Source organism: Cinclus cinclus, chromosome 3 (assembly GCF_963662255.1).
Source record: "Cinclus cinclus chromosome 3, bCinCin1.1, whole genome shotgun sequence".
In the NCBI taxonomy this organism is placed as follows: Eukaryota; Metazoa; Chordata; class Aves; order Passeriformes; family Cinclidae; genus Cinclus; species Cinclus cinclus.
Window position 1 is genome coordinate 30,741,913 of NC_085048.1, and position 21,415 is coordinate 30,763,327.

General features: G+C 36.3%; 1 protein-coding gene across 1 annotated transcript in view; it reads right to left on the reverse strand.

Annotated features, from left to right (window-relative positions):
- Positions 1 to 21,415, reverse strand: part of COL12A1 (collagen type XII alpha 1 chain) — a 95,622-nt gene that overhangs the window by 16,910 nt on the left and 57,297 nt on the right. The window contains exons 39-55 of the mRNA XM_062488587.1: positions 21,196 to 21,342; positions 20,328 to 20,444; positions 19,784 to 19,930; positions 19,580 to 19,654; positions 18,889 to 19,028; positions 16,895 to 17,018; positions 16,556 to 16,699; positions 14,548 to 14,712; positions 11,752 to 11,790; positions 11,521 to 11,659; positions 9,226 to 9,368; positions 8,742 to 8,851; positions 3,581 to 3,730; positions 3,088 to 3,165; positions 2,405 to 2,491; positions 1,514 to 1,567; positions 897 to 992 (exon numbers count right to left, since the gene is read on the reverse strand). Coding sequence (XP_062344571.1) covers positions 897 to 992; positions 1,514 to 1,567; positions 2,405 to 2,491; positions 3,088 to 3,165; positions 3,581 to 3,730; positions 8,742 to 8,851; positions 9,226 to 9,368; positions 11,521 to 11,659; positions 11,752 to 11,790; positions 14,548 to 14,712; positions 16,556 to 16,699; positions 16,895 to 17,018; positions 18,889 to 19,028; positions 19,580 to 19,654; positions 19,784 to 19,930; positions 20,328 to 20,444; positions 21,196 to 21,342 — 1,955 coding nt within the window. The remainder of the gene's footprint in view (positions 1 to 896; positions 993 to 1,513; positions 1,568 to 2,404; positions 2,492 to 3,087; positions 3,166 to 3,580; positions 3,731 to 8,741; positions 8,852 to 9,225; positions 9,369 to 11,520; positions 11,660 to 11,751; positions 11,791 to 14,547; positions 14,713 to 16,555; positions 16,700 to 16,894; positions 17,019 to 18,888; positions 19,029 to 19,579; positions 19,655 to 19,783; positions 19,931 to 20,327; positions 20,445 to 21,195; positions 21,343 to 21,415) is intronic.

Below are 21,415 nucleotides of genomic sequence, written 5' to 3' on the forward strand. Positions count from 1 at the left end.
TATTCTACTTTGTCCTTACAAAGCAGAAGCTGTTCCTAATATCTATCTTAAAGCACATTTTATTTTCCATTTCCCAAATTCCATTACAGATAGAGCAGGTAACCAATTTTCAAATGAAAAACGGCACAGCATGCAATTAGATATCACTTCTTCTTTCCTTAAACTTTGTATTTTGATCAAAGTGTTCATAAAAAAGCTCCTGAATATATTAAAATTCAAGTTAATCCTAAATAGGAAACTCAGAATTATATTCTTGCTTTTAGGGTGATTATTTATTGAAATATGACAAAAGCAGCCTTAATACATTCACAATGCCGAGTTATACATGCTATCTTTTATAAAAGCCAGAACATATTGAAACTTCATCAGTGTTAATAAGAATTACTCTGGCTTTGAAGGCATGCACATGAAATCATAAAAAATATTTTGCTAAAATATGGATGCTGTTGTGAAGAAAACCCCTACCTACTGATTTAAGCCAGAAAATAGAAGTTGTACATGTAAGTCTGCAAGAAAGTCTTCAAATAATAATAATACTGCATGCTTATTTTTCTGTACCGTGGTTTTATAGTTTTTCAGTCCTTAAACTGGAATGCACAGCAGCTCCACAGAAAAGCCATTAAGACTGAAATCAGAGTAGCATAACTTCCACTTACAACTTACATTACAGCACTCAGACTTTGTTCCTTCATTAGAATCCCATAAGCACATGTGACATTCAGGACAGAAAATGCTATTGTATAAGAAACTTGTTTCAGAAAGAGAAGTGATTCACAATGCTACTGCGTTGCAGGGAGAAACAAAAGCTGCCACCCTGTTCCCAGGACCACCACCCTCATGGACAGCTCTGGCTCCACACACATTGCCTGCTGATGGCACTCAAAAGGGCCACTCACCGGTTCTCCTGGGATTGACAGCCCATTGGGACCCTGTGGACCTGGGGGACCTTGAGGGCCTGGAGGACCTGTCTCACCACGAGGACCAGGAGGCCCCTTAAAGCAGAAAATTAAAACAAAATTGTAAATGACAATCCCGCCTGAAATCCATAACTGCAAAATCCTTTGGGTTAGATACTTCAGGAGAGTCAGAAGCCTGGAGACACATCTAATACTTCAGAACAATGGTGGAAGTAGTTGTTCAAGAAGCATACTCTTTCATAAGCTATTCTCTAATTCATGTTGGCAGTCTCAGGCCAGTACATGCCCTCTGGCAGTGCCAATTGGAGGTATTGTCATGTCCTCTGTACAGAAGAGAGAACAGTAATGCTGCAGAGTGTGTATTAACACTCTGATGCACATAATCCCAGTATCCTGATGTGTGGTAAATGCCTTTGAGGCTACACAGACTGTGATATATAGTCTCAAATAGGTAGGCTGCACATAAGTAACATAAAGGCGTATTTTCAACTAAATTTTTAATCTACTTTCTTGTATTAAAACCAAGCATAAAAATTTAAATACAGCTAAGCCTGCAGTAACATCACTTATATATGCATTTTGGGAAATATACTTACAGATGATCCAGTCAAACCCCTTTCACCTCTGGGACCTTTAGCGCCTGGGCCACCCTAAATTGAATATTTGGAAAGAAAATGTATTTCATAAACAAAAATCAAAGGTGCATAATACTACTGTGCATTATGAATTCTCCTTAACAAACACTTAAGTGAAGCCCCAAAATTTTGAAGTGTACAGATCACACTATTTAAAAGAGTAGGAGAATGAAATATGCATCATGAACTCAGGGAAACCACATCAGCTTCAGCCTTGCTAATTTGGCCCATGAAAAACTATTATTTTGATTTTTGTCTCTGCAGAGACAAAACTTCAATTTATGTTCATCAAAATCTCTGAATACCTCTCTAGTAGACTAACAGACAACTTAACTGAGCTTTAGATTCCTCATGCAGCACTTTTGATAGCTTCAAAGTATGACTGCTAGGCTGAGTATAACTCCCTAGTATTCAAAGTAATTGATAGGAGTATGTCAATTCCATAAATTACTACCTCTCCCCATAAAAAAAAAAATTATTTCCCTGACAGAGTAAATGAGCTTTCCTTGGAGTGAAATCTTGAGTCCGCATTTAGGAAAAATATTTTTGCAGTCCATTAAAAATACGTTGTACATGAAGTACAAGAGACTGGGCCAGAGTCTTTCAGCCTATCAGACAATGAGGAGCTAATCTCAGTGATCACAATAAAAATACAGGAAAAGATGATACAAGCAAGAGATGTGGTAGGAGCTGATCAAAAGGGGATGGATTACCATGTTGTTAAGGATATAGTGATAAGAAGCTATGTCTCTGACATTTTTTTCACAAAACCACAGACCTACACAGAACACTACCATAAATTTAAAAGTCAGAAAATTTGTCTATTGCGAACAGTTACAGCTGGTAACTTACAGCTGGTCCAGGAGGTCCTGGAGGTCCCACACTGTCTTGAGTACAGGTACAAGCATTTGGAAGTGCTGGACACTTTGCTTCATCTCTCTGAAAATTCAATCACAACTTAATACTGTCCTTTTAAAGAAAGGCACTTACTGGGAGCATGCTTTTCTGAAACAATAGCAGGAAGATTCTCTATTATCCTGTTTCCAAGTAAAACTCACAGCTAAACTGTGGTTTCCAAGTATTTCTACAGGATCTTTTATATTTTTAGCAAATTTTCACTGTGAGCTATGCAAGGCATTAAAAATAGAGGCACAAGCAAAATGTTCTAGTATTTATATGCATTTGACAATCAGCTCGTTCTGACAAAGAATAGTTATTTTTTGAATGCCACTCCAAGAACAGATTATATATATATATATATATATATTCCCCATTTATAATACCTAGAATTTGAAACATCTCTGGAATACAATTATTACAGACATTTTTGCACCATTTCTAAGGGGCTCAGTTCTAGCATTACAACCTTACTTTCTCAGACACAAAACTTTGAAATAAGGTGCAGTTGACTGGCTGCTCTGACAACTGTGATTTAGATGTGTTTTTAGTACAAGGTTTAATAAAAGCCTAATAGTTATATTATTAAATTTACTGTTATCATTTTTCTGGCTAGCCTCTGGTTCATTTATACTTACCATAGAAGGGAGATCACAGCATCTGTCTCTGCTAGTCCAAACTGGACTGCATACAATGTCAAAATTTTGGATTTCTAACTGTAAAAGAAAGTAATACTCTTGAAAGATCATTAAGTTAGGTATGTTGCTAAGTGTTAAATCTGTGGACATTATCATTAAAAATTATTCCTCCATTTATTTCTAATGATAGATAATCCACAGTATATGCACTCAATTACTATCTGCTTTCCCTTTTAAAAGTAAAAAATTCCTGCTCTTGTTTGAATTTACCCAAGTGCCACTTCCAGCAATTACATTTTTGTTCTTGCAATTCTGCTAGAACAAGAAGCTATAAAGACCAAACTTCTTAGTTAAGTACATTGGTTCTGACAGTACAGACACTTGAAAGTTTTGGATGCAACACTTGTTTCCCAGCAATCCCCAATCTCTAATCTCTTTCCTCAGAAAATTTCAAGGTCTTGCAATAATGAACAGATTCACATTTATTGCTTACTGTTGCTGATCTTCGGTCGCCTTTTAGAAGTTTCCCAAGTATTTCATAGCCATCAGTTGTGATATTGCCAGCCTCCTTAATTGGTTTTTCCAGTATTTCACTGCAGTCAATGTAAATCTTAACATTTGATGAAGTTACGACAATATGGACCTGAAAAACGTTTAATGAAATATTTACTCATGACACATGGGCACAGTTACTTTAATAGTATTTCACTGATTTGGTAGTACTGTTCTAAATTTTATTCCTAGTAATCCTGCTTTACTTGCAACTGGTGGAAAAAATCAAACTCAGGGAAAGTATATGACATTTATAATCTCTTTAGAATGTGTTGAAGGTCAAGAAGATGAACACATAAGCACAGCTATGAAATACTCTTTAATGCAATAGTTGAACTATTATTAACTATTTTAAAAGCTTGCCTAAATGTTTTTTAAGATGGCATAAAAATAAAAACTGAAAGAACTTTTAAGAGGAAGTGAATATAAGGATTTCTTGGTCTCTTCTGATGTCTGGGACCACACAAGATGTTTATAAGCCTGGGTCTGCCCACTGACACTGTAGTTCAAAGAGTAGATTGTTTCAGACCCGAAGATACAGAGTTCAGTTTCCACAGATGACTCAACCAGAGGCATTAACTACATTGAGCTACAGGAAGTGACTGGAGAAGCCTGCCCAGAACAAGACAAAATAATGGAAGATGCAAGAGAAAATTTCCACGAGAGAAATCTGGTTACCAAAATATATGACAAAACAAGAGGAAATAGGGAAGAGAAAGAGATTAATTATTGGAAATAGAAGACATTTAGGAGGGAGAAAGGAATGATTGTAATAAAAAGGGAGTACATTTACCAAGAGCTGAGAATTAAGTGCTTGGGGAAAACAAAGTAAAACTTAAACAGGAACTTAGAAAACCTAAGAGGAGATTATCTTTCCAAACATTTATATGGCAAATGTTACAAAAGTGAATTTTCTACATTTCTCTGAAAGCACAGAAAATATTTAGGAGTCTCCAAGAAATAAACAAGGGCCACTTTAGCACATCTAATATGCAGTGGATTAAAGAGCATCTTCAGGCAACAGAAAGTTTTCAGGGGCTTTATATATCTTACCTACAGCATATATTTCATAAACATCATAACATCTATGTAATTGTTAAAGTATCAACACATTAAGATCAGGAGTAAAGAATCCCTGATGTATTTATGCTTTAAATCTTCTCTTATCACAGTACATAACCATATTGCTATTTGATGACTGCTTTAAAAATTGGCATAAAGTTGAGAGATTCCCCTAAATGTTCTGAGTCAACAAGTGCCTGAAGAATATCCTGGGAATTTTTACTTTTTTTTCCCTTTTAAATATTTTCCCATGCAGACTTGTCTCCAAGGCATCAGCACAGCTTATCTAAAACTCTTTTAAAATTATGTCCTTACACTTTATATCTCAGTGCTGTGTATTCAAGTGGGGGTTTTAATTAAAATTCCCAACAGTATTCATTGGGCAAATAGTTAAAAAAAAATGAAAAATAAATGCGTGTGTCCAAAGTATAATTTGGTATTACATGTAAAACTTTCTATAAAACAAAATAAGTGCCATGCCAAAACTTTAAATTCATTATAATTTGTACATTTTATACTCAGTCATTTAATTATATGACCAAATTTTACAGATTAAAGTATCATCCAGTTTAAACACATCACAGATGTAATTTACTAATTCTGAAAGGTACCTAATATGCAAGTCCTTCTACTGGAATGTTAAGCATTTGCCACAATTTAAATAAAATAAATCACATTGCATAGCAAATATAGATTATATTTTCATTAGCACAAAGAAATTTAGGAGAGGTAAATCTACATCAGAATGTTGAATGAGATGCGCTTGAAAAGGTTCAAACAGGAATAACAGCTGAGCATCACCTATCCAAGGAAGAAGCAATCCCAACAATCAAAAATAAGGAGAGTTCTGCCAAGTCATTGACTCAGTCAGTTAAACACTGATTTACTGCCAGATCTGAATTCCAGCCTGAATTTCATGGCTTATGCAATAAATCTAATTAAAGGAGGTATCTGGTATTTATAGTAAATAACATGTCTCTTCATTCAACCCCGGTACATTTTGTTTTCAACAGTTTCTAACACACCAACATAAAGAATTTATTCTGATTATTTATATAATTTATGGCATTTTAGGAAACACACTTTAATTTTTCTCTCCGGCTACCTTACAAGTTTAAGTTTGATGCTGTTCTGATGTGCTGCCATGTGAATCACATTAATAAGCCAAGCAAACTAATTTCCCATATGTATATCAGCAGAAAGATATACACTCATTATCAAATTTCCTCTTGCTAACTGCTGTAAAATGGGAAGCTAAAAGGAAGTCTAGTGTGGCAAGAATAAGAAAGTAGAAGTTGTCTGTCTATCCAAAACATCAGTTATAAATTTGATGACTGTCCCAGGCAGTCAGAATTTTTCCTATGAAACTTGCCAGATACAACAGCTTTCACCATGGCTATGCTACAGAGAGCGTTCAAGTTTGCCAAAATAAATTTCCCCACAGTTAGGTGTAGTTAACTGTTTTTCACTAAATAAGCCAGTAAGTCATCAAATGAAAGCCACAAAAATGTTTAATATTTTGGAAAACATCTCCTTGCATTGTAAAGATTTGTCATTTCTTTGAAACTGGATGGTAGGAGAAATTGCAAAATACCTTTATAGAAACGTGTTAATCTTACTTTCCTTCCTTCATTCATCTGAAACTACTGCTGTCCATTATTAGGAGCTAATCAACACAGCTGATACATAAAATTTTCCTAGCAGGTGGGCTGGGGAAGCCCATGATGCCATCATTAACAACCTGACTGAGATAGCAATCTCAGTAATTGACTGGAGAGAAGCCAGAAAAATCAGCCTAGTTTCATGGTGAAAAATCCCAAACATAGCTCTAAACCAAGACTCTTCCAGCTACTTTATGTGTTATCAAAATCTGAACTTTTGATGTCTTTCTGGGAAAAATAGATAGGGAATTACACATTGCATTAAGTAAATGAGAATTTTTTTTTCTTAAGAAATAGTCTCTTAAGCAAGAATTTGTAGTTGTAAAGCTTTAAGATAATCTGCAAATTACTGCTACTCCTATTCAGTTTTTGGCATCTTAGGATCACTTTCTCTCCATAAGTATTACTGTATTTAACTATTAAAATGATACAAAATTTTGGATTTTTATTTGCCCTGTAATTTTTTTCCCTGGCAAGTAAAATAAACAACTTTACATAACTGCTAACTTCTAGCAGCTAGCAGGGGTCTCAGTTTTTTTTTTCCCACTTGCTCTGATAAATGAGCAGAACATCACTGTAAGTGCTGTCAGATAAGTTTGCTCAGCTCTATCACATTTAGAGAAACTATAAGGAAAAACGTTATTCTAAACATCAACTAAATTAGCAACAGATACTGAAAACAGACTGCTGGCAGTACAGCATGTGGAGAGCTCCACACCACTGACATGAAGAAGTGTCAGCTCTCACAGTGATGTCTAAAATGAGACAACCTACATATTGCTTTGTGTCTAAACAGTACTTCTTGGGGATGACTCAACCTTCATATGAAAACAAGATACAACCTAGCCTTTACTGGCAGTTTTTCTCACTCCAATAGATTCATACATTTCCTTAAAATTGTGTTGTCCTACCAAGCTATTAAAAAAAGGGCAAATGTCAAAGACAAAGTAAAGGCTGCTTAATGTAGGTATGATCCAAAGCTACTCATAACTATCAGTTACAAAATCAATGACATAAACATTTCTTTATATATACAAAATTAATCAGGCCTAAATTCTAAAATAGCCAGGCATAAACTCTAAAACAAGAATAATTGGATATAATATAAGACCACTTTGGGAAGTTACTCCAGATTCTGAGGAAAGCAATAGCTTTCATAGTACTGTTTGATTTTTGTAATCACCTATGTTTTAAATTGATGAAGTCACAAAACATTATAATGCTGGCACCAGTTATCTTTCCTAGCTTTCAGTCTAGCAAAGCTCAGTTGATGATTTGGCCTCCAGTGTCTGGAAGTTGACAGAGGCAACACTTATCAGTATCCTCAAAGGAATGCTGGTAGTGACAAGTCATGCAAAAGATGGTATCATAAAGAAAACAAATTCTACACTCAAGTCATATTTAGTCATCAGATGAAAACTAAACTAAATAGAAGGGAGATAAATGAAAACCTGGGAATGTGCATTTCAGCTAACCAAAAATGTTGTAATTTCAGCTCACTTTCTTGCCCAAAACATATATATTTAACACAGCAAGAAAATATTTTAAAAATATTTTAGGTACACATGTAGCCCAGGTCAAGCACTTTCTGATGACTAGAAATAAGGAAGCTTGGCAAGATCAAATTTTCATAACTTGGTGCACAAAATTAGAAAAGCAAGCACAAATCTATAACAAGTAAAGGCAGATACAACAACATGTAAAGATTTCACTAGCCATTTTGTCAATTCAAAAACTCTAAGTTTCAGTCTAAATCATAAAGTGACCTTTTATGGCATCTCTCTCCTTCTTGTTGCCTCCTCATATTCCAACACTGGAATATTTTAGGCCCAGTTTTTAAGCAAAAAAAAAAAAAACAATTCACATTCATACTTGCAAAATATGTACATACACATGTATTATGTTTGTTAAACATAAGAATCATATAGATATGCTATTGACTTCCCAACACTGGTTCCCTGCCAACTCATTTTCTCTGGCTATATATTCCTATGCTCTGAATCATTTCAAATCATTACACTCCCATGCAATCTTTTCTCACCACAACTTCCTTTCCTTTCTTTCTTCCACTTTGACTTTTATTCTTTCTCTTTCTTGTGGCAGGAACCAGGCAACAATTTCTTCAGATATATCCCTCCACTTACATAATCAGCAAATTCTTGACAAATCTCTTACATTGGCTCAAAGAGGACTTATAACTTCAGAGATCTTGTTTTACATGATCTGTAGGTCCTTATCAGGACCTTAGTTGACCTGTAGGTCAACTTAAAGTACTATCCAAAAAACCAGACACAGTCACCTGAAGTGATTTCTGCTTGGTTGTCTTGTATTTAAAAGAACAGTACTTCAGAAAGCAACATCATAATTTCAATCCTTTACCTTATGGAAGCTTCCATAAAATATTTTCTTTACAGCATCATTATCAAAAGTTACAGTTTGAACCTCTCCTCTTGTATCTTTGTTAAAGAATGACAGCACTTTGCTGGCAGCTGCAAGAAATAAAAATAACATTGCATTTCATATGGACTACTGAAACCACCATCCTAATACACACTTAGAGATAAAACCTAGTTTACCGCTTATTTGGGTAAACATAAATCGTAGATGATTTTAATGTCCTGTAAGTATATAGATTAATTTTCCTTTGATTTTAGAGTTAATACCAAATTTGAAATAGTAGTTTAGATTAATTATTCTTAGATGAACTATGGATGTACAAAGTTTAAAAGAAATCTCTCAAAACTAAAAATGTATAATCCTTTTATCATGTAGACATGCTTTGGGTTTGGAAATATTTGGTAAGAACACATGCAAAGTAACATAACATGTAACTTCTCTATGCAATAAGTATAACCATCCTTACGATCAAGCACAACTCCAACTTGTGGTTTGTAATCTCTGTCTGTAATCTGCCAAATTGCAAAAGGCTCGTTGGGGGATTCAGGCAGAAGACGGAATAACAGAATGATAGTGTACGCCTGTGGCAATCCCTCCGGGTGAATCTCCCTGTTAAGACAATATAAAGACATTTTTTTCATGGAAACACATGATGAAAATAAGATCATCATCATTTGCTCTTTTTCAAAGAAAAGGCAAAAGAGTAACAGGGAAACCACCGTGTTTAGTGGAACAGAGCATTTCAGCTACTCTTTCAAATAAAAAACACCATCACGACATAAAAACACTGTGATTTGTTAAGATGAATTTACAGCCTGGCTTCAGTTGGTCCCAGAATCACAGTTAGAGAGGATGCCAGAATATGGCCAAGAACTCTTTTTTCTTGTGGCAAAATTCCCTATAAACTACACATGTTTTAAAGTCCTTGATGATAAATACAGAAAGAAAGGACCTTGGCTTTATTTATTTTTTTCATCTGGCCTGCTTCAGTCAGGCAACAGTATTCAACTATTGCTGCCCTTCAGGTGCAGATACAGTGATGGAATACTTAATGTCTCTTTGCAATTGGTGATGCACTTGGGCTCCAGCTCATTCTGTAGTGGCTCGGGTTTAAATTTGTGTTATTTGGACTGTCACATGTTAAAAAAACAGAGAGCCAAAAGTCAATAAACGCATGAATGAAATGGCCTCCAGGAAAGGAAGGAATGATGGAAGAGAACTGTAAGAAGGGAGGTGATCACTGCTTCTCCTTAACCATTATAATAAAGCTCAGTAGGAGATTTCATCACATGACCATAAACATAAAAACCTTAAAATGAAGAGAGGACCTGCTTTGTGTGTTAGAAAAAGCTTATGAACCCATACAGTTAGAAACACTGCAATAAAAACCATATCACATAGTAAACATCATCACACAGCACAGTGCAAGAATTCAAATATTAAAATAGATATAGCAACACAATTTATAACTGGGATAACAAGTTATTTCAAATATGGAAACAACTGTGCCACTAGGATCAGTATGCATTTATTGCTTTGCTGACTCAGTCTAGAGTTTTATTTTCTGGATTCTTATGAAAAATAAGTTCCCAGAATACTCTAGCAAGTCTGTTCCACCTCTTTAGCAGACATTAGAATCATGTATCACAATATTTGTAAAAAATAATAAATAAATGTGAAGCCTATATTTTTATTGTCTTTTCATTAATTTATCCTAAATGCAATATCTGTCAATGCAAGTGTGTTGCAAAACTGGGATTATCTGTATTTCCCTAGACTGCAAAAATCCATGCTCTCAGAAACTTGTCATCCCTACAGGTATTAATAGCATGCCAATGAACTTGAAAATGCTTAACTCCTCCATTTTTAAAGCTGTGATCTCAGATGGCTAGTAAATTATTTCTTCATAAACCTCAGCTTCTGTGGTTGTGATCTGATCTTTACCCAATCTGGAAGGATTGCAAATTATTTCAAAGGCTTCTGTAAAAAGAAAACTGAATTTTCCTAAATTTAATAGGAACAATGGGCTATTTTTAGGCATCTCCTCTGAACCAGAATAACCTTTTTTTGAAATTTACTTAAATAGATGTGAAAGAAACAAATGTAAAAAAAAAAAAAAACTTAAAGAAAAAGGAAAAAAGGGGAAAGGTACTGTTCCACTTTTAGCAAAAGTAACTGCTAAGTAAGTCCTTTTTGTGTTTGGGAAAAAATGTTGGCAAGAATAACCATCGTATTACCCATCTATAACCAAGTTCTAAGAACACAGGCCCTTGAAAACCTTGCTCCATTTGCCAAATAAGACAGGTCAAGTAGAGGAGAAACTACCCTAAATCAGTGGCATCAATGTGCTGCTTACTGCATTAAGAACGATGCTTCCAAGAAAAAATGATGCTAATCCCTCCATATTGAAACCATTTCTGTCTAACAATGTGGAATTCACTGTACTAAGGAGGAATTCATTGTACTAAGGAGGTTGTTTTCCAACTGCCTAGGTATAAACTGTGGATTATAAGCAATTTGAATGGTTAAGAAGCATAATCTCAAAGAAAAATAAGTAACTAGATTAATAGTAAACTTTGATTGCAGTGGAAGAAATAGATTAGCATTTAATGAAGACAATGATAGACACTCTTCAGAGTGTATTTCTTGAAGCTCAGTAAAAAGAACATTAATGCATCTTCCATAATACACAAATACTATCTATAAACTCTGTTAATTCATCACCTGGTCACCCTAAATACAAGTCTTTAGGTTTACTTACCGTATTGGCTGGCTGACAAAGGCGTTTTTGTGGAGTCTATATGCTACATAGCTTGGGAAAGAGCCTGATTCCAGTGAAACTCCTTGCACAGAGGCAAAATGCTTCTCTGTTAGATTGTATGATTCCAGCATTTTGAAACCTTTAAGTCCAGAAAAAAAATTAAAAATAAGAAACACGGAAGAGTTGTAGAAGACAAATTAACCTATGCTGAAATACTAGACAATTACTTACCAGGTGAAGTGTATCCCTCCAAGTAAATAAGAGGACAAGCTGAAAGACATGAAACAATATATAATTCAAAACCACTAATTTGAATGAACAGGATATGAATATATGTATACCTCAGAAAGTTTTATTACCAAGAAATCTGTGCTATTATTAATTATGAGACAGTTTTTATTACATTTGTCATTGTGTTTCATGAGCTGTGGTATATGTAATGTCAAAATCTTTACTCAGCACTTTCAGTAGGGTATTAATACTCTGACAAATTGTATGGAATGACAAATGAACCCCAAATACTTTAAGAGTATAGTTCATCAGCAAAAAGGACAACAATGACACAGTCTTTCCATTAATATTTAAGGCATGAGTCAAGCTGCATAATAGTTGTCAGATTCTCAAGAAATAACTGCAAATTTATGTGGCTCCTCAGAAGCCAGCAGATGAGACAGTTAGGGAACATGCAGTTGCACATGACAGGCCTGAGAATTTCTTATTTTTGCCATAGAAGGATTTCACTTGAGTAAACAACTGAGCTTTACTTAGATAATTTTAAAACAGCATCACACACACTATAGCTATATATCTTTAGCACCATTTACCTATTCCAGTGTTAAATAAGAGACCTGTTGTGCCCTGTAGTTTAAATTAGGCATTCTGCTTCTTATGGTTGTCAGTGACTGCTGCTCTTTTCTTCTTCTACTAGTACTTTTGAAATGCAAGATTAGATTACAACAAACACAATACTCACTATAAAATTTTAAAAAGTAACTTGTTCCCCTGAACTATATCCAGTTATTCCAAAATCTAACCTTTTAATATGAACATATCTTCTGATGTACCTTAAATAAGATGGCAAATTGTATTTGGTCTGCATGGAAAGGCTTTGGTAATGGGGGAGGTAGAGGGGTCATTTCTGTGGGAAGCTGTCAGACACTTCCCCTGTGTCCAACAGAGTCAGTTCCACCTGGTTTCAAGATAGACCTGCTGCTGGCCAAGGCTGAGCCCACCAGCAATGGTGGTAGTGACCAGGGGATAACAGCTTTAACAAGGGGTGGTGGATGGGGTTGTGTGTGTTGGAATGACACAACAGCCTGGAGCTGGAGAAAGGAATGAGAATATGTGAGAGAAACAAGCCTGTCAAGCACCAGAGTAGAGACTCCTCTGCATTCCTGGTCTTTCCTGTGAAGACTATGGTGAGGCAGGCTGTCACTCTGCAGATCATGGAAATCCACAGAGGATCAGGTATCTGCCTGCAGTCCCTGGAGAACCCAATAGCAGAGCAGTGAATGTCTGAAGGAGATTGTGTTACTGTGGGAAACCCATACTGGAGCAGGTTCCTGGCATGACCTGTGGCACCATGGAGAGAGAAGCCCATGCCAGAACAAGTTTGCTGGCAGGACTTGTTGACTTCATGAAAGACTCACAATGGAGCAGGCTGTGCCTGAAGGACTGCAGGGAAGTCAGTGCAAGGGACCTAATGGAGTTCAACAAGTGAAAGTGTAGTGTCCTGCACATGGAGAGGAATTACCCCAAATTCAGGTTGGAGGTTGACCTACTAGACAGCAGTTCTGCTGAAAAGGATGTGGGATGTGGACAACAGGCTGACTATGAGCTAGCAGTGCCCTTGCAGCTAGAGGTGTCACCAGCATCCTGGGGTGCATCAGGAAGAGTGGGCAGCAGGTCAAGGGAAGTGATCCTGCCCCTCTGCTCAACCCTGCTGAGGCCACATCTGGAGTGTCATATCCCAGTTCTGGGCTCCTCAGTACAAGAAAGTCTAGGATCTACTGGAAATGTTCTATCAAGTGTACCGTGAATATGAGGGGTCTGGAGCAGCTCTCTTATGAGGACAGACTGAGGCAGGTAAGCCTGTTTAGTCTAGAGAACACTGAGAGACCTCATTTATGGATATATAAATATCTTGACATATAAATATCTTGAAGGTGGGTGTCAAGTGGATGGTAACAGACTCTTTTCAGGAGTGCCCAGCAACAGAAAAAGGAGAAAAGGCCACAAAATAAAACACAAAAAGCTTCACCTCAAGATGAGGAAGAACTTTCTTATGTTGAAGGTGGCAGAGCACTGGAACAGGCTGCACAGGGAGGCTGTGGAGTCTCTGGAGAAATTCAATACCTGCCTGGACACATTCCTGTGTCTAGGTGACCAGAGGCATTGGAATGGATGATCTCCAGAGGTCCCTCTCAACCCTAACAAGCTGATTCTGTGATTCTGTGACCCACATTGGAGCAGTTCAGGAAGACTTGCAGCCCATGGGAAGGACCCAGGTTGAGGAGTTTGTGGAGAACTGTCTCCAGTTGTAAGGACCCTCACTGGAGCAGGGGAGGAGTTTGAAGACTACTCCCTCTGGGGAAGAAGGAGCAGCAGAGATAATATATGATGAACTGACCACAGCCCTCATTGTCTGCACTCCTGTGGTGGCAAGGTGAGGAAATAGGGATAATTAGAAGTAAAGTTAACTCCAGGAAGAAGGGAGGGTGAAGGCAAAGTCTTTAATACTTGGTTTTATTTCTCCTTATCCTTCTCTGATTTCATTAATAATAAATTAATTTTCCCCCACATTGAGTCTCTTTTGCCCATGATAGTAACTGTTCAGTAATTTCACCCTGCCCTTATCTCAACCCATGAGCCTTTTATTGTATTTTCTCTTCCTTGTTCAGCTGGGAAGGGAAAGGGGTGCAATAGAGCAGCTTTGGTGGGCACCCAGCTTCCAGACAAGGTCAGCCCACTACTCACTTGTAGCAGTATATAAGCAAACATATCAATTTTGGAATGTCTTCTACTCACTTGAGGTAGCTGTCTCACACACAAAGGTGACGAGGTTATCTTGAATCTTTTCAAAGGCATCAAAGTCATCAACAATAAATACATGGCGCTCACTGGGCTTGCTGGCAATCTTGGCCAGTTCGTTGTAATCTACATCAGCCACACCAACCACAAAGACACTGAAGCCTGTAAAAATAACACCTGTTACTTGAAATGCAGTAAACATACATTAGCATTTTTCATGTCAATTGTCTTGGTTTGAAAGCAAAAACATCAATATTGCACATACCATTGACTTGTGAGGAACTACCTATGAACACACATTCTGGATCTCTTTTCACCCTGTCAAAGCTCAGAAGGTTTTTGCACTTTCTTTCAAAACTTTCTCCTCTTTCATTGTTTTTTGGGGGCATTATCCAGTCTCATGCAGCCTTGGCTACATAGTCCCCTCACTCTTTAATACAAAACATAAAATTCTCTCAGCTCTACAGATCTTAAATCTGTCCTGTGGCCAAAAACTGTACAGACCATTAGTTACCTAGATATCTATCTGTTTCCACCTCTTGCATTTCATGCCTCTTGGTTTCTCTTTCTTACAGTGGTATTCACCTCACCAACTTCTACTTTCTAAGTTAAGTTGACTAGTTTTACTCTATAATCACCAGATAAACATGGGCAGATTAGAAAGCAGTTCATCTTAGCTGCCTAACACGCTGACTTCAGGATAGGAAAAGTCATTGTCTATATATGGCTATCTGTTGCTCTCTTCACCAGTCATAAAAGGACACTACATGATTACCTTAGACTAGACATTTAGCTGTCAGATATCTTAAGTTAAATGAGAAGAACCAGACCATAGAAGTCATTCATAACATCAGGTGTAAATTTCATTGAAGAGAAACTGCACAGACATTGGAAAAGCCAGTTGGAGGCTGAAACCAGAATTCACATTTATTCCAAATTATAAAAGTATCCTTTTTTATTTTTTTTTAAGAAGGTAAACTTTGAAATACTGAAATACTCTGTCCAGCTTTATGCATGCTTTGATATGTATAGAAAACAATGCAAGTAGAGAGAAAATTAAAAATTATAAGGGGTCTCAAAAACATGATCAACATGAGATTGAAGGAACTAAGTTTGATCTAGAAAAGAGAAGACAGAAAGAGGAGATGACAACAGGTTTCAGATATGAAGGTCCATTACAGTGGACAGTGATCAACTTCTTTCCTGGTTAACTAGGTAAATGAAGACAACAATCTCACTAGCATGAAGAAAGACTTAGATGCAATTCAAGACAAAGGTGGGTACCAGTAGGGTAGTTAAGCAGTGAAGCATATTGTCCAGGGAGACTGAGAGACCATCTAGACAGAGCTAATTCTTCCAGATTACAGAGAAGGAGAAGATATAAAGGTTGTGCTTTACATATGTGTTTCCCATAAGGGTGTACATCATCTCCCTGCTCAGATATCAGGACTAGGTGGTTGATGCACTGAAATGCAAAATGCCAAGTGCTGGGATAGGAACAGATTACTGTACTCAAATAAACAACAGTCATCAAATTTGATGAAGAAGTGCAGTGCTTCTTAGCTCAAAAGGCAACAGAGGAGTCCACTCAGACCCAGTTCTTTCAAAAACAGTTACTTAACTGGAGATCCACTGGTTTATGCCAGATAAAATATAAACCTCAGCAAACCAGGCCCATTGAAACATAAGCACTACTATGGAGTACACTTCCCAGTGATTTCTGGTGTCCACACACCGAAAAGAAGAAATAACCAAGTGCCACGTCTTTGAAACTATTTGCATGAGGAATTACTTGAAATCTTTGGGAAGCCATATCCTTCCCCAGAGAGAAGGCTTAAGAAAGAAAATGTAAGTCTAGGTCCAGAGAGCACAAATTTTTTGAATAGTTTTGAGGTTTCCCCAAATACTCAGAATGCATTTCCAAGTCCATAAAGGATGAGCAAATGATTCCCAGATAATTGAAGCAATACAGAAAAGAAACAGCCAGGTGCTGTGAATGTCTTACCAGAGTGCTGTATGACTGTCGCTGCTTTCCTCACCTCATCCTGAGACCGACCATCTGTGACAACAACAAGTACCTTGGGAACACCTCGCCTCATGCCACTCTCCCAAGTCAAAACCTTTTCTTTGATAAATGTTAGTGCTTTGCCTGTAAAGTGTACAACAAACAAGGAATCATCCTTATTATCCACGAGACAAAAATTCTTTTACCTCTTAAGGGCAACACCCACAGAGCTAAAACACAACAGAAAAACCTACTTTTTCAGCCATGTTATAGTATAATAATTACGCATTCTCTGAAAATATTTTATCTTAAAGAAATATAATTACAGCCAAGAATTACCTGTCCTTGTGTTTCCTCCTCTGTACTGAATATTTTGAAGAGCTCCCAGAGCCTGGGCTTTGTCGTCAAATGTGTTCAGTTTAAATTCAGATTTTGCCTCATCACTGTACTGCACAAATGAAACCTGAAATGGAATATAACACAGTGTTCAGTCTCATACGTCCACATTCAAGCCAACTCTCTCCATTGAAATATGTAAATTTGCATATTAATAAGTCTTAAATAATCAGAAATTATTTTTCAAATATATCTGACTATGCACATACATACACATACGTATTTTTATATATAGATATCACAGCAATGTGGACACATCTATATTTTCTTTTTTTCCTTCTTTCCTTCTTTTTTTTCTTTATCTTATGTGTATAAAATGTAATATGGCCTTAGATGTATATGGTGAAATTCCTGCTATTACTATGGTGAGGTATATATATGCCTATATTCTACTTCTGAATGGATGTATAGAATCTACTAAACTCCTTCCAGCTGTTTTTAAGGAATAAAGAAGAATTTGTCAATAGAATATCGATAAAGTTGGATACATACATAAATGTATACTCTCTTGCCTTAAATACTGAAATAGAAATACAATCAGAGAAAATGTATTACTAAATAATCATTAAATGTTTTCTTATTTTGCTCTTTTTAATATTCTGTAAAATTGCAATATTATAGCATACTATTTTAATGATGAATAGAAATATTTCTGTATGTATATATTCACATTTATTATAGTAAATTCCCCTTTTAAAATTACTAATTTTCAATTAAAAACCTGAGATTGTTGCATCTCAAGAGGTACGTGACTTAATTCTTCCATTAAACATTAGTGTTAATATGTGTCACTTATATTGTCCTCTCTGCTTCCATATATATTAGCAAGAAAAATATATGAAACAAGAAACAAATTTAAAGGAAAGTTACCCGGTATAGATTAGCACTAAGAAAGATAAAGGGTAAGGAGTTGACATCCTTGATACTTTAAGGAGTATCTTTTCCTTTGAGTCTAGAGAGTGATAGGGAGTCAAATGACTAAAAATATGCCTAGAAAATGAAAAGCAGACCTTTAACAATGTAAATATCCTGTCAGCCTTATAACCAAAGAAAATGCATTGCACCTGCAGCTCTCTGCAAAATTCCAGAACACTTTAGAAGAAACTTTCTCAGAATTCATGCCATTCATTTCATCTAGTGAAAGAGAAGTGATTATGGGAACCTAGACATTGATTTCATCCAGTTTCCTACAAGCAGAAGAAAACTGATAGTGGTGCAATGCTGATGGCAAAAGTCCTGACAGGAAGTTACTTTGACATAAATATGAGCAGCCCAGAACTCCTGAAAGTCTATCCCTCATTAGCTATTACTGTTTACTCTCTCAAAGTGCACTAATTCATTAAGAGGACCTTCTCATATTTTACTGTGCCCACTGTGGAGTAGACCCATGTTATCACAGCATGAAAAGGCTTCTGCAAGTGCTGTTTTCAAAGGCAGTCTGCTATTTAGTGCAGTGGGATTCCAGGGAGCTCAGCAATGGCATGCCAACTGGACCCTGCACTCACAATACTTATCTTTTACACTGAAAATTTAAATGTAGCCCTCAACCAAAAGTCATAATGTCCCTAAAACAGATTTCTGATATAACAGAGATAAAACCCAGGGTATAAGAGCTAAGCAGTGCGCTAGTCGTTGATGCCGTATACAAATAAACAAAAATATAAAATTGACCATACATCACCCTGGTTTCTCTACCTGGAGGATTCCCACAAACTGTCACTTTTGTATTTCAGAATATTAACATCTCAAAATAGACCGGATTTCCCTTTTATTTATAAAATGGCAAATATATTTAATAAATGATAGGTATGCACACCCATATACATGTGTTTTACAACAATCTAATACAAAAAATGACAGCATTCTGAAAGAAACTAAGAATTCAGTTCATCTTCAATTTCCCACGAAAAGGTACCCAATGGGAATAACAAACCTACCTGGATTCCAGCAGGATTGATTAAATCAAAGGCTCCTACTGTACTAAAAACAAATTTCACTACTTTGTTGAAATTATCATCACCAATACTCCAGGAAGCATCAGTCAAGAATACTATGTCTGCTTTGGCACCTCTGCATACTGAAAATCCAAGAAAAAGAACCCGTAAAATACATCAACCATATCAGCATGAAATAAACATTGCTTCAACATTTGAAAATTCAATAATGACAAATATTCAGCAAATATCTACTACCATGCATTCGACCTGGTAGATGACTAATGATCCACACAAAAGCATTTATTAAAATATAACAAAGAAAACTTCAAGAAATGTGAAAGAGTTCAAGAATAAAATGTAACTGTTGTAAAATTACTTTTTTTTTCTGCTCAGCTACCCTAAAACATGAATTGTCTGCTGAGAGCAGATAATCTCATAGACCTTCTGCAGAGCTATAGGCTACCAATAATTTTTTCCCCTAACGTTTGAATCTTGCTGTTCTAAACCAGGAAATGCTGAAGTCTAGTAAAGCTCTAAACAAAGGGATGGCATTAGGAAAGCTCTAAATCTTCATTTCTCTAAAATGCTGTGCTAGTTTTAAATCCACTTAAAGATATGCAAAATGGAGGTAAACTGTGAAGTAGTACAGCAACTACAGAAAAATATTGAATAATTCTAGAAATAAACATACCATCCCGAGCTGGAGGGATTGTGGGAGGTGGAGGAGGTGTAGGTGGTGGAGTTGGTGCCTCAGTAGGTTTGAGGACTGAAAAGAAATAATAATTTTATTCTACAGTTATAGTTTTATATATTCTGTATATCTATATCTATATATATATATTCTATAGCTAAGTTCTATAGCTCAAGCTTAAAGTTCACAGTACCTGTTACCTACCTGTATGCTCCCTCATAGAGACTGGAGGTCCCTCAAGGTTAGGTGTCTGAACAAAGACAGTAGCATTGTATTCTGTGTCTGGTGAGAGGCCAGTAAAACAGTGGCTTGTTTCTGACCCACGTATTGTGATTTCCTGTCCTCTGGAACCTGACAAAAAAGCCCAACAGAAAGAAAGTTACAACCTATTACTTCCCTTGTAATGTATGTAGACATAAGTGTAAAAATTAAGAAATTTCTTGTCCCATGACAGCCTTTCTAGACAAAATTGTGTGGTGGTTATGAACCCTGGAGCACACTAGAAAGTACAACTGCAGCGTGGATGTGACACCAGGCAAATGGTAGATATAAGTCCACTTGACAACTATAAGTACTCCTTCTTTGCAGCTTTTTCACCACTCAAGAAAAACAGGTAATATTCAGAGCTTTAAAAGTCAACCAGATGTATCATTATGGTTATTGCTTGCCACCAATCCAAATAAGTGGTGCTGTCACTGACATAAGACAATTATGTTGCTAGAAAATTCAAAAAATAGAACACACTTACCATCAGTTGGGTTTAGCTTCAGTCTGTAGGAAGTTGCTGACCGATGAGGTGACCACCGGATACAGAGAGTATCCCAGCCCACTTTGTAACTTGTAAGGTCAGTGACATTCAAATATACTGTGAAAAGAGAGAAATTGTTTTTTGGAAAATAGTATGTAATAGGTAAAGCACCCCAAAATAAAAATTATATTAGCAGTGCTGTTTTGGAACTTGATTTTTAAAAATACTTGCAAAAAGAAAGAGCAGCTCTAGTCAAATCTCTTTTATTTTACACCCTACAGATCACCACCTAGCTATTTACATAGGCCCCAGATCCCATACTGGATAACAGCCCATTTTATGAGATTTCACATGAAGTTGATTTCTTTAAAAAGTAAGAAACCTCCAAAAATAAAAAGCTGATTCATATATATAGCAGTATGAAAAGAATGTACTGAGTCAGGATGCTTGATTCATCATAACTGAAGAAAATTGTAGAAGTTTCTTAGCTGAGGCAATCATCGAAATCACTGGACATTCTTATGAGGTAAAAGCAGAGTATCAAAAAGCCTAGACCTGCTTTGAAACATGGTTAGATTCTGTAGTACCCTGGAGACAAGTAAATACTGACTCCAAGTATAGATTAACAAAATTTTAGGAAATAGACTAAAAAAATTTATTTTATCAAGTCATTACATTAAAATATATCTTCATTACCCTTTCCAAAATTAGTGTTTTAAGATCTATATCATGGACAGATGATGAGTATTCTCCATGAGAGGATGCTCAGGCTTCCTAGCAACCAGCCATCAAAATCTTCTCTTAATCAATGTTATCTCAGACCAGCACATGTATCTATCATGAGTATGACAAAATTATTCTGACTTACATGTAGTGCCTTGATCTGTCAAAGGTATGCTCATTCCAGAATCATACTGGGCATAAACATTCACATCATAAGTAGTACTGGGTGACAGATTATGCAAAGTGTAGGAAGTCACTTCTCCCACAAAAAATTCCCTGGGCTCATTTGAACCTTGAATCAAGGAAGCATTAAGAACAGAGAAAGAAAGAATCATGATTACATGAGCTACAAAACTATTGAGTCT